Below are 13,011 nucleotides of genomic sequence, written 5' to 3' on the forward strand. Positions count from 1 at the left end.
CTTGAGATTAATGCCACGAGGTCCCATGGAGCCATTCCTGATACGCTGTATGACCTCAAACCCACTTATGTTAGAGGGAGTTGTTATTTGGATGGGTTCTGAATCAGATGCGGAGTGAGAAGAAAATTCATAGTTTGATATTTGTTTCTAGGAATATACTTTATTGGAAGAGGTGGGCTGTTGTGCCACATCTGGTTCCAGCTATTTCTCCTCAATCACTTAAAAACTAAATATGGAGCTGCTTCCTTGAGGAAAATTAAATTCTGAAATGTACCAAGCACGTGTAACTACTGAATTCCCGAAGAGCACTGGGTGCTTAGCATTTCCCCTAAACTGGCTGTTTTACTATAGACACATTTGACTGACTTTAGCCTCCCTAATTTAAAATGTGCAACAATCTTCCCAGGACTGCAAAAGCAAAATGTAACTCAGGTGTTCCAGAACCTGTATATATTTAGTTTTCACATTAGGAATAAACCATAAAGTAACATCCAAACTGGAACAGGAGTTGAGGAGATTCAGCAGAGCTGGAGTAATATAATTTTGAATTTTCTCTGAGTTGGAATGCGCTCAGAATTAATTATCGACCATTTGCACTAAGAAAAGAGAACCAAGTAGCAGTGTACTTCATGGAATGATTAAAGCATGTACTGTAGGAACAAAAAGATCCAGAGATGTAAAAAACATTTAACTCAGTTTACCATATTTCATCTTCTATCAGGGTAACTTAAGGACATGCCAAATATTGTAAATTTCTCATACTATTTTAAAATCCTACTCGAATCCCAATTTTATAATGCCAGGTCTTTTTTAATAGTTCATTAATGCGGAAATTAACAACAAGCTGTCAATAATTTGAGAGGGATAATGTAAATTGCAATGTCTGTTCAGAGTAGGTAGGAAATGTTTTTACTATTCTTTGGACCAGATGATCTGAATGATGGGAGGGGAGAATCTCTTAGGTTTGTACAAACCCAAACATATTTAATTGAGCAAAGTGCTATAGGTGACAAACTAATATTTCATTTCCATTTCTGCCTTTCATTTTACAATTTTTTCAGGACATAGTCATGCGAGAGCAGCAGTTCAGGCAGAGACTGTGTGGTGCCGCGCAGATGGAAGAGAGCACCCCCATGTTAGAAATTGCAAGGTGTGTTTGAAGAGAAGTGCAGAGAAGCCTGCCAGTTCTCTCATCTGTGCTAAGGTGTAATCAACAGCAGGTTAGTACTGGAGTATTAGTTAGGCCACTCTGATAAAAGGGCAGTAAAGTTATTCTGCAAATAATCACTATGGACTAACGACACCCTAAATAGCTCAAGGCCTTAACTGGTATCAAGCACTGTACTTGGGTTCCTAAATTAGCAGTGTAACTCCCTAGTGTCTCCTTGCTGTTAATGGAGAAAGAGTCATCCAGAAGATGACTCAGATATTACTGGAGGTACCTATATCCTTCTATTAGTTGTTAAAGGTGTCAAGACTAGATCCATAACAGATGAATCCTGTTCATGATCAGTACTAGTTATGGGATGATAATATAACCTTTATTGTCACTCTACCATCCTGTCTGTATTGCCGTCTCTTAGGAATTTACTAGGAAACATAATCCAACAAAATGTAAAGGTTCCAGTGATGCACTGAATGAATTTTGTCTTTGGTATCATTATGCAATGCAGAATTTAAGCAGTTCACAATTAAAAAAAAATAAACTGCATTTCAATCTTCCCATGTAGATTCCAGAGACAACCAATATGATTTCTGCATAAAATTTGTATGGAAAGTATTTTGCCCACAGAAATATAACTTTTCCCCTTGTAAATAAATCTTGATAAATTATTCTGTAGATCAAAAATAGCATGGTATGTATTTATATACAGTAAAGGCTCTGAGTTTTTAAATGATCATGTATAATAGGTGCTGATTTTAAACAGCAAAACAACAACCAGACAAAAAAACTAACTTAACCAAAAAACAAACAATTCCCCTCTCCCTTAATTGGATCAAATGTTGATAGAGCTCACGCAATAGGTAAGAGGTGGACCATACATTCCTGAAGGCAGTGTCATAGGAAATGATCTACCCATTTTTTTTTTAGAACTGCTTCCTCCTTTGTGCTTATTAATATGTGTGCATCTGGATTTTGTTGTTTCGTATCTGAAGAAAAGCTTAGGACTTCCAACTTATGCACTTCACTAATTTAAGAACTGAATTTCATTTTCTCTCCATCTGATATCACAAAGTGCCATAAAGAAATACCTTCTAAAATTGATCTGCTAGTATCTGGTAGTTAATTCTGAATAGTCCGATTTAATCCCAGATTTGTGCCTGAATTAAAAAAGTGGTAATTCAAAAGTTAAAAAATTCCCAGCTGAATGGAAGTGTCACATTTTATAGAACTTTCTCAAGAAATGGGAAGTTACCCAAAGCCTGGAGTGCCAAAGTCAGTTTTTAATTATGTTATTATAAATTAAAACTAATTATGCTCAGTGGACTAGAATCATCTTCAATTTATGATGTAAATGAAATAAATCTCATCCCACTAAGGTACAACGGAGCAAAACCCAAATGTGCATAAAGAGATTTCTGTAGTTTTGCCAGTCTAGTCACTGGGAGAGCTATTACTCTGGCCCACACTGGAATGAATATTGAAGTCGTTGTCTCACTGATCAAACCTCTTTGGTAAGTGTTTTGTTCTGTTTAAAATTTCTGATTTGGCTTGATTTCTTTCCTTTGTAACAATATCAGGCAGGCAGTTCTTAACAGCTTCAAAATTCTGAGCTGCTAAAATATGCAGCAAAGGTACATGATGAAGTTTCCTTCACCGTCAGAGATTTTAGAACATCCATGTCTAAGAACACTGGGTGTTGCTACAGGAAAAACACCATGCCTTTCTGCTCCAACTCTGTTTTTAAATCAAAGGGAAGACAAAAAGTCGAAAAATAAACCCAGAAGACTATATTTAGTCATCTAACATGGAAGCTACCCAGACTTTCTAGAGATCTGAGCCAGTGTATGCTTGTGAAAAACAGTGTAATGACAGCATCAAACCCAGCCAAGATTTGGTACTCCCAGTGCTGGGCTCTTTACAGTCAAGTGCTCAGGACAGCCTTTGTTCCCCAGGGCTCTGAAGCTAAATAACAGAGTGAGGCAAGCAGGTGAATGAAACAGAGCCAGCAAGATGGTCGTGAGTGTGTGATAAAAGTACAGGACAACACATGCCACAGCTTGCTCTTTGTCTAATCTTTGGCATGGAGAGAAGTGATCTCCAGCCTTTTGTATTTCTTCTGTCCCCATGGGATTCTGTGGTTTCAGTTTGCTAAATCTTTAAAATTATTGCAGTTTTTTCAGAACTCCTCCTTATTATGACAGGTCTAAGAATTAGAGTTCACTTACCTATTTTTAGGTATAGAGGAGAAATCTATCTTTTCTAAAGTATTTTCTTAGCAAATGTATTATAGAAAAGAAAATTTGGAATAGCAAAGGCATGGTCTTAAAATTGTTTTCCACTGAAGTCTAACATCAAAACAAAGGCCTGTAAGTTGGAACTAAAGCTGTCAAAGGAGAGGGGCAGGTGTCCTTTGATGTTTGAATGACAAGCATTTCCACTACCCTTCCAGTTGCAATAAACAAGTGACTATGGAGAGGACAATCAGTAGTATATCATCACTAAACAGAAGCAATGCTTTTTTACTTTCAGACCAATCCTTGTAAACTTTTAATAAAGACATGTAATAGCAAAATGCTTTTAATTTAGTAAAATGTACACTAACAATAAGTATAATTGACAAAATTAGTTAAGTAGGATCAGGCATGTTCACTTGAAAACATTCAGCCTGATGGATAGATACTGAACGAGTTTGTCTTTTGCCCTGTATGCTCTGGTACTTCTACAGCACTAGAATGAAACTGGAACTGAATTTATCTGATGTAGGCAGGATATCTATTTTTTTCTCTGCAAGCACTTTGTCTTAAAAGAATGTTGGTTGTCTTCTGAAACACAAATGAGGAGTTTTATAGAGGTTAGTTTAACTTGAGACTTACCCTAATATTGCTGCAGTCCTACAACTATGCATAGAAAAATAGTTGTCATACATTCCCCATTTATTTCTCACAAAGATGGAGCCTCAAGACAACTGATAAAAAATTAAATATGTTTTGGAATAATATGAATATTTATCTTTTAGAAAAGTATCCTTCATCATTGCAAATCCTACTCATTTTGGCTTTGTACTTTCACTGAAGTCTCCCTTGCACATAGTACTTCTCATATTAAAAATAAACCCATGTTCTTCCTAAATTATCTTGTCTTCTGTTTTGATGCTTTAATAGATGCTGTTAATTATGCAGTATATACCACTGAATAACTAATCTTATTAGAGAGATCCTCTATCTAGATCTGCCCAGAAAGTTGAAGAACAGCCTTACTCTTCACCAATAAAGATAATATGCTACTCTTTAAAAATCTAGGAAAAGGCATTTATCAGAAGTCACATATTTTTTGCCAGCATATCATGCACTAACCTAGTCTTTAAATATTTTTCAAGTTAACTATGTTAATCTCAAAACATCTTTCTAAGCACAGAAGAAAGAGAAAAAAAATACACTACTCTGAATTGTGTATTTAATATAAAATCAGTGTCAGCAAAAGCTATTTTATATGATTCATTGGAAGGGAGAAAAGCACACCTGGCAGGACTTTATATACAGTCTACTCCCAGTGCCTTTCAGCTATTAGAACCCTACACAATGTTTGGCATGACTTCATAAATTCATACTGCTTCAGCTGAAAAAGCTGTGAGGGATAGCTGAAGACTGTTGAGCTTCCTGTAAAACAACAGATTCCTCTACAGAAAAAGACCTCTCTGACATTAAGGTAAATATGTAAAGCTTTATAAACCACTCCTGTAAAACTAATTCAGTGTTTCCTTTAGGCCTAACGGGAAAAGCCAGTGAAGATCAATATTTTTGGCCAGCTTTACTGACTTTTGAAGAATCCTAAAAGCAACGCTTGTTCTGGCAACAGTAAAGAGAAGGCAGACAGTAGGAAAAACACAAAGACTCAGAGCCTTCTCAGTTTGTCACTGACCTCCAGTTTTTTCACACTCTAATACCTGGCATCTTAACTTGTCCTGGATTTATGACTTGAAACAGCAAAATGCAGGTCAGAGCAGGTAGTTCTTCACCGCTGCTGTTTTTTTGTAGGTCAGTCCTTCTAAGCCAGCCAAAAATGCATGTGTGAGAAGTGCCAAGAATTAATTAACAGTGGCCTCATTAAACAAGTAGTTCATACTTCTTTTGTGACAGTAGTACAGTCATACCTTGTGGTTTCTAAACTCATCTTGCTATGGGGGCTGATCATGAATATTAGTGGAGAGGATATTAGTGGAGAGGATTAGAAAGAGGATTCCTCTCTTTCCTCTCCACTAATACTGAGTAATCACTATTAATCTAGAGTGCTGTATAGGGAAACATTTGGGTACAGTATAGCAAACACACAGTGAGGAATATAAAATATTTTAGAAAGAAGAACACATTTGTTACTGAATCGTGCATGTTAGGATAGCTAACATTATATTTTTGTTGTAAAGTAGAACATTATTTTTATACCCACAACAAAACATGGACCTGCAGAACTTTTCAAGCAATCTTCTAACAGCTTCATACGAGTCTTCTGCAGCTCAGGACTGTCCCATTCATCTGCTTCAACTCCCCAGTATAAGTCTATGACCTGGAAAATAGTATGCAACTTTGTTACTTAATCATATGCCCTTTCTACCTATCAAATTAAAAATTAGCTTTCTCAACATTATATGTACTGCTAAGCATTGCTCTGCAGTGCAGTAAAAGGCAAAGAAGTCTATATCCTCACACAGACTGGCAGGGGTTCCTTAGGTAAATGACAGTTCAAGCCTCTTATTTTCCCTCCCAGATAGTCCCTCCTGGGACAGTCTCTCATTTCATATTCTTTTTTTTTTTTTTTTTTGGCAGAGATTAGCATGACAAGATCTTGATTTGATGTAGTCTTTATTTCCTACTAGATTGCATATAATGGCTAGGTAAGAATAATAACAAAAGCATTGATAAAATCCTGGCTCCATGGAAATTAATGGGAGTTTTGCTGTAGATCACAGTCAAGATCACGACTTGACAGGCTGTGCCACTTGTATCCACAGGATATGAACTCATCCTATGCAAATGGCTCAAAAGAAAGAATATGTGTGGTTCTGTAATATCGTACTTCCTTTGTTAGCTGGTCTTTGTTACTTTGGAATCGGAGATTTTATAGATATGCAATAGCAGAGAGCTTGCTGCCCAGCCTTTCATCTGTAGTTACAGACTCAGTTTTGTGATGGTAATAAGTTGCCAACAAACTTGTGGAAGAAATTGGAATATGGATGTTAAACTTATTTTAAGAAATTACAGAATGAAGTGTGATTTCACTACACATTTTAACTAAAAGGCTGAATTCTTACTGTGGGAAATTTAATTTAAAAGAATAGGGAAATAGCCCAATGTATAGAATGCACTGTAACTTACACTGCCAATATACATTTAATAAGAATATACACTTAATGTCTTTATTTTTTACAGAAACTGACCGAAAATTTCACTGGAACAAGTAGATTCTGCTTTACAAAACTGCATCTAAGCAGCCTTCCTATTTCCCCCATTTCCACCTATTTCTTCTCTGTCCTTTACTCTTTTAGTCTCATTAGGAAAAAAGTGTTCCCTTCTTCCTCCCGCTTTTCTGTTATTTATCTATATGACTTCATTATGGAACTTCACATTGTATTCAGCTGTCTGATTACTTGAATGATGTAAGATAGTGCTTAAGTATTCTAGTAATAAAATAAGAACATCTTAGCATGCAGTAAAAAAATCTGAATTACTGGTTGAATTAATTTATTGTGCTGCTCAAGTTAATCTGAAACATAAAAGCAATTTCTATTTTAATTAACTGTTCAGAAATCATGTTAATTCTGTAAATGTGAATAGAAAATTCTGTGGATAGCAGATATTATAGGGGCTAAGCAGCTGCCTTCTGTGTGTTATAACATTACAGATTATTTTTATGGGGTAACACAATTTTGGCACATAGTATCTTAACGTGTTACAATTTTGTCCAGCAAGAGGAAATAGTTTAGCCATCAAACCTCTGAAGACACCAAGAATTTCAAAATGAGGGCCTCACTGGTTATTCTTTACACTGAATAAAATAAATAGTATTTACAAAATTAAAGAAATAGAACAAGAAGACAACTGTATCTGATGTTGAAGTACGTTTTTACTTACACTTGGAAACACTGTGTGACAAACACCCACTCTAACTTTCACTAAGGCTCCAATGTGAGATGACAACCAGTGCGCTGTGCAAAAGCTATTTAGACACAATGGACTGACACTGGTCTAGTTCAGTTTCACACTAGTCACCTGACACAGCCTTTTCATTCCTAATTCAGTGTTTCCTTTTGCTTATTTTAGCTTTTGTCCTACCACTCTTACAGTACGACAGATTTTTCTAAGGAAATGAAATAATTTTATCTTTAGTGCTTCCAAGTGCTTAAAAAAACACTAAAAAAATTCATTTATGCAAAATTCCACTTTCCTTCTACCCTATATCACATGGTGAAAATTATTTGAAACAGTTCATTGTTCCCAAGAGGAAAAGAGTATGCTGCTCATAGTTATCCTAGTTATCCTCCAAAAATTTTCTATTACAACTACTTTCTTTAACCTCTTTGTCCTCCCCTAAAAATAAGCTATTGTAATATTGGTAAGTACAAAACACCATTCACCCTGAGAATCTTCTTCTCAGCTTACTTGCTTTCTGTCTTCACCAATACCTGTTTTTCAGAAATACTTTCTGATTCAATGGAAAAGGAAGTACATCTAGCAAACAAATTTATAAAGTGATTTGAATATATTCAGTTCTCCTTGCAAACACATGGTGGTTGTGTTCCCTAACAACTCCCACCAACCTGAGGATGCCTGACAGATCTCACGCTTTGCAACAACTGAAACACTTATCAGTGCAGCCAGAAGACTCAGCAGAAGCTGGAGCAATGAATGTACTCAAATGCATTTCATTTTGCTCATGATTTATCAGGAAGAGGGCATCTTCAGGACACCTGATATTACAGAGCTTTCTTAGTATAGTCACAAGCAAGGTAGTTCTTGTTTGGTCAGTAGAAGATTACATATCAGGATGAAAAGTTATGTGTTCTGCTCTGTACAGGGAAATATACGTTTATCCCTGTATCTGAAAAGTACATAATACTTTCTTGACACCACTGCACTAAAAACTGTAGTCTTGATTTTGCACACTAACCTAAGAAACTCAGTGTATCAGGAATGGAAAAGGAAAAAAAAAATGTTTTGACAAAGTCTCCCTTAGACTCTTCTCCAGTAATGCTTTACTACTTTCCCTTGGTAATTTTTTGTACAAGTTTTCCTACTTTGCTTCCACAGAAATGTGATATCTTTCTAGCTGTTTTCAGAAATGTGTCAGTGGAGCTGTCTCTCATATCACATAAGGATGCTCCTGGTGATGAAACTATATAATAAAATAATTTGCTTCCATGAATATCAACTAGAGTAAACTTAATTATTCCTTCCCTAGAGACTATATTACAATCCATCTGAGGAGAGACGTTTCCTCTCACAAAGAATTCAGTGGGCTATGATCTACTTGTAAGAGACATTTGCTCTCTGTCACTGAGATGTCTCCTCAAAGATAACTAAAAAATAAAGAGTTTATATTTTCCATTAATATCACATGGTAGTAACAGGAGAAAACTGCTTTGTTATTTAAATATCTTTTGCTATTCCTTGCATGTATCACTGCAGCCGGGACTTCCCAATCAGCTTATGAGTTAGGACCTTCAGATGAAATTATTTTATAGCCATCATCAAAATTCACTCTGGAATTTACCACCATGCAGATTCAGCAACTCCACTGTGACTCAGGGAATTAAAAACAAATATCCTAATTTAAGAACTTGTTATTTTGATTAAAAACCAGCTGCATGTGCATCAAGAATAATACACTGCGAGGAACAGGATGTTGCATAAAAGGCATTAGGTGTCTCCAAGTAAGCTACACTCTGGAGAGCTGAGTTTTTGGGGCCCCTAAGATGGGGGGTTAATACTAGTATGTGAGGAAGATTTGAAGATATAGAACTGAATTTTTAAAAGACTGAACAACATTTTTACAACATCGCAAGCTGTATTTGTTTCCCTTAGCAGAGAGCCAGTTCCAAGCCTGCTGACATATACAGGACTTTACTAGAGGACTTAAATGAACTGTGAATTAGGATATGCGTGACTTAAAGTACCAGTGACTTTAACTGTGATGCCAAACTCACGTGTTTTAAGTCAAATGCAACTGTATTTATTACCAATTGGCTCTTACCAAAGATGTGGATGGGTCTATGTCTTCTGTAACACAAAGGAAAACATGAACTGACTGAAGCAATGGGAAATTTATAAGTAACAATAAAGGAATCAAATTTCCTTTTATATTATTGCAATAGAAATATCCCACATTCAATTCATTTTGGTAATCAGTTTAAATATTCACTTGGTTAAATTATTTTTCGCTTTACGGTAGAAGACAAACCTGTAGCTAGTTGATATAATGTAACAATTATGTGAATATACAGATGGTGCTACTTCAATTATGATTACATTAAATTAAAAATAGGTTGCATTAATTTAAGTATGGTTTCCAGAGGTACAACATGGTAATTGAGATATAACATTATTTCTTCTTAAATACTTGGAATATCTAAAACAGAGGTGGTTTCATTAACTTTCTAATGTGAAAGCCATGAGTTTGTTGCTATATTGCTTTTACTACCAGTGCAATGTTGCATTGTCAAACCATGTGGTTTTTTTTATCTATTCAGAATTTACCTCAAATCTGCCTGTTACATTATGTAATTTAAGTACAGCAATTCAGTACAATTAATATAAGAAATACATTTTTTGCAATTTTCTATTTTACCAATGATATTTAAAAATGTTATCTGTTCTAAATAGAGTTCATTTCAAGAAAAAGTAATGCAAGATTCAAGACAACAAAACCTACCTGAAATTCCAGCCCATAGTTTTCCCTGCAGAATTCTCTCAGCTTAGGATACACATGTTCTCTTAGGGCATTCCTTTCTGCTATTGTATCTGTGTTGGGGAAAAAGATGTTATTAACAATATTTATGTGAACTCTATTCTTTTAGTCAGAAATATAGATTTATCACATAAAAAGAGACCTTAAAACACACACAAACCTAATGAAAATCAAGTGCTGGGACTTAATCTCCAAACTGTATCTTACACAAACACAAAAGTATGTTTGTATGTGCAACATTAGGCTTCATACACATCTTAATATTGCAGCATATTTCAATACAGTGCAGCTGCATGAATTTTGTAATTCAGCAGTCAGAACTTCTTTATCAATTTGACTTCTATTTAATTTTCAGGAAGTCGAATTTTACGAATTAGAAACATCATGGAACAAAGAGATATACCAAAGATGAAATGGATCTCTATAGTTAGAAGCAAATGAATAACATGGATTAATGACATTGTGTCAAAGACTATTACTTTCTTCACCATCTTTAATCTGATGATAGTATCTTAAAGGAAGAAAGCTGTTAATAGCATTATTTGTGGTATTTTTTTTTTGTTCAGGTGATTCCTGCTATCATACTAAATGTGCAGTTCTGACATCACGTTATTCTCACCATGCAAAATAACATGTGTTTTGATAACGAAGTACAATATTTCAATGACGCCAAAATTATTAAGTTCTGTCTGTGCAAATTAATCTGAAGACATTTATATAAAACATGTCACTCAAGAAACATACTGCCAAATTTCAAGGAAATTTGGTTAGTAATGAAATCTTGCATAGATGATAAATTTCACTGTCTCTCCCAGGAAGACCAAGATATGTGATGGATTTTGCTAGGTCTAGATTGTGACCAGTGTCAGCTGAGTTACGACACAGATGGCTGACACTGTTGCTAAGTTATTTTCAAAAATAAAACACAACTGTTGTAAACTACTAGATCTGAGTGCCATGTGATGAAAAATAAACAGTGTTAACTTATGAATGATGGAAAACACATACTGCAGTTAAAGCAATATTTGTATAACTGCACTGAAACAGAACAATAGGTTAAAATTGATTTAACAATCCCCATATTGTTGTAAACCAGAGATATGTGTGCAAATCTAACAATGTTTTGTTTATCAGAGCCTCAGCTGATACATCCAAGTCAGGTCTGTTCATAGAATTGTGGTCACATATTCTTTCTTATTTTGACAATTCTAGGAGAGTAGGAAATCTGTAATTTAATTAATTATACCAAAATCTCAATATCCTTCTTAATATTTGAATAGACCTTTGAAATATTACATAAATGTGTGCTATAATTACCATTTATCTCTATAAACAGAAAACAATCCAGAACAGCTCCAGAGAAAGTATTTCTTACGAAATCTGCATCAAGGTAAAAAGGCTATAGCACAAAGGCTGCAAAGTACAGCCATGAACTTGATCCAATTCATCTGAATTACCACAGTTCTTCCTTCACAAGTTTTTGATGGGGAAAACGGACAAAGGCATAGTAGTTTTCATAAAACATCCTCTCTAGGTGCAACAACATTATGTATTTATAATTTCATGGTTTAAAATATACTAACTATGCTAATGTGTTCTGAAGACAAAGAACAGTCCAGAAACATTAGTCAAGTCCTTGCTCTATTGCAAGCTTTCTATTCAATTGTGGACACGCCATTCAAGGCAAGATCCTAAATCTGCAGTGCACAGCTTTTATATATCCAATTTGAACACTGCAAACAAGTCAGACCCCGCTCTGGCTTACATGTGGAGGAGTGTGGCCTCACTCCCTCTCTCCTCATTTCCCTCTCAGGAAGTTATTACCCTCTTCTCCCGGTTACTGAACAGGCTGCACCAGGAGTGCTGTGTGCTCCTCTGGGCACTCCAAATCAGGAGGATGGGGAGGAAAGTGGAGAGGCTACTGAGATGGCTGGTGGCCAAAAGCATATTGCTTATAAGGGGAGATTGAGGGATCTGGGCTTGTTTAGTCTGGCAAAGAGTGTAAGGAGGACCTAACCACAGCCTACAACTACTTCTAAGGCACTTACAAAGATGATGGAGCCAAGGTCTTTATGTCAGCGTCAGGTACAACAAGGTACTTTACAACAAAGGTAACAACAACATATTACAGCTTGAGAAGTTCAGGCTGGACACTAGGAGAAGCTCCTCTGTCCTTGGACCTCTCCCCAAGACTCGACTAGACAAGTTAATGGTTGACCAAGCTACTGTTTGAAGCACTTCAAGAGGGAGGTTAGCCCAGATGACCTCCTGAGTCCCCCTTGCAACCAGCAGCGATCCTGTCTCTCAGAAGAACCTGCAGGTTTGGCTTAGTCATCCAGACCCCTCGTAGAGTGCCTGGGTAGACTTTTGCATGTGGGTCTGTGGGAGCAAAACTATAGGATAAAATAACTGGTGGCAAGGAGCCAATATCCATGTCCTATGTATTTCAGAGGATTTTACTTTGGATTGGGCCCAAACCCCACAAATGTTTGGAGTGCCTTAAGTGAGATCCTGGAGTTATCTTCCTGTTTTTCATCCAAAAGGAACACAGTTCATGCACACCAAGTCTGCTCTATGATGTGAGTCAAAGTACATTAGATAGTGATGATCAAGAGATTCACCTCAGAAATGTACTTCAGATCTGGATGAATACAGGTGCATGCTAAAAATATTTAGGAGTGGAGTACAAAACCCAACGCTCTCAGCCCAGAGCTGCCTGAATTAGTACATAAGGAAGAGAGAGATGGATGAGTTGCTCCCTCCTTAGGATCCACAGTCATTAATTTTCTCTCATACTTCAGTGCCTAAGTGAACCTTTTCTTGCAGAATGTAGTACACAGCTAACAAGGCTAATTACCCAGAGGGTTGCATTGTACTGACGCAGCAGT

General features: G+C 36.1%; 1 protein-coding gene across 1 annotated transcript in view; it reads right to left on the bottom strand.

Annotated features, from left to right (window-relative positions):
• NWD2 (NACHT and WD repeat domain containing 2) overlaps window positions 1–12,557 on the bottom strand; it is a 36,970-nt gene extending 24,413 nt beyond the window's left edge. Inside the window, exons 1-3 of the mRNA XM_029087317.1 lie at window positions 12,389–12,557; window positions 10,088–10,176; window positions 5,609–5,725 (exon numbers count right to left, since the gene is read on the bottom strand). Of these exons, the coding sequence (XP_028943150.1) occupies window positions 5,609–5,725; window positions 10,088–10,176; window positions 12,389–12,557 (375 nt within the window). The remainder of the gene's footprint in view (window positions 1–5,608; window positions 5,726–10,087; window positions 10,177–12,388) is intronic.
• Between the last annotated feature and the right edge of the window lie 454 nt (window positions 12,558–13,011).

This window comes from Antrostomus carolinensis, unplaced genomic scaffold (assembly GCF_000700745.2).
Source record: "Antrostomus carolinensis isolate BGI_N321 unplaced genomic scaffold, ASM70074v2 scaffold18151, whole genome shotgun sequence".
Taxonomy (NCBI): domain Eukaryota; kingdom Metazoa; phylum Chordata; class Aves; order Caprimulgiformes; family Caprimulgidae; genus Antrostomus; species Antrostomus carolinensis.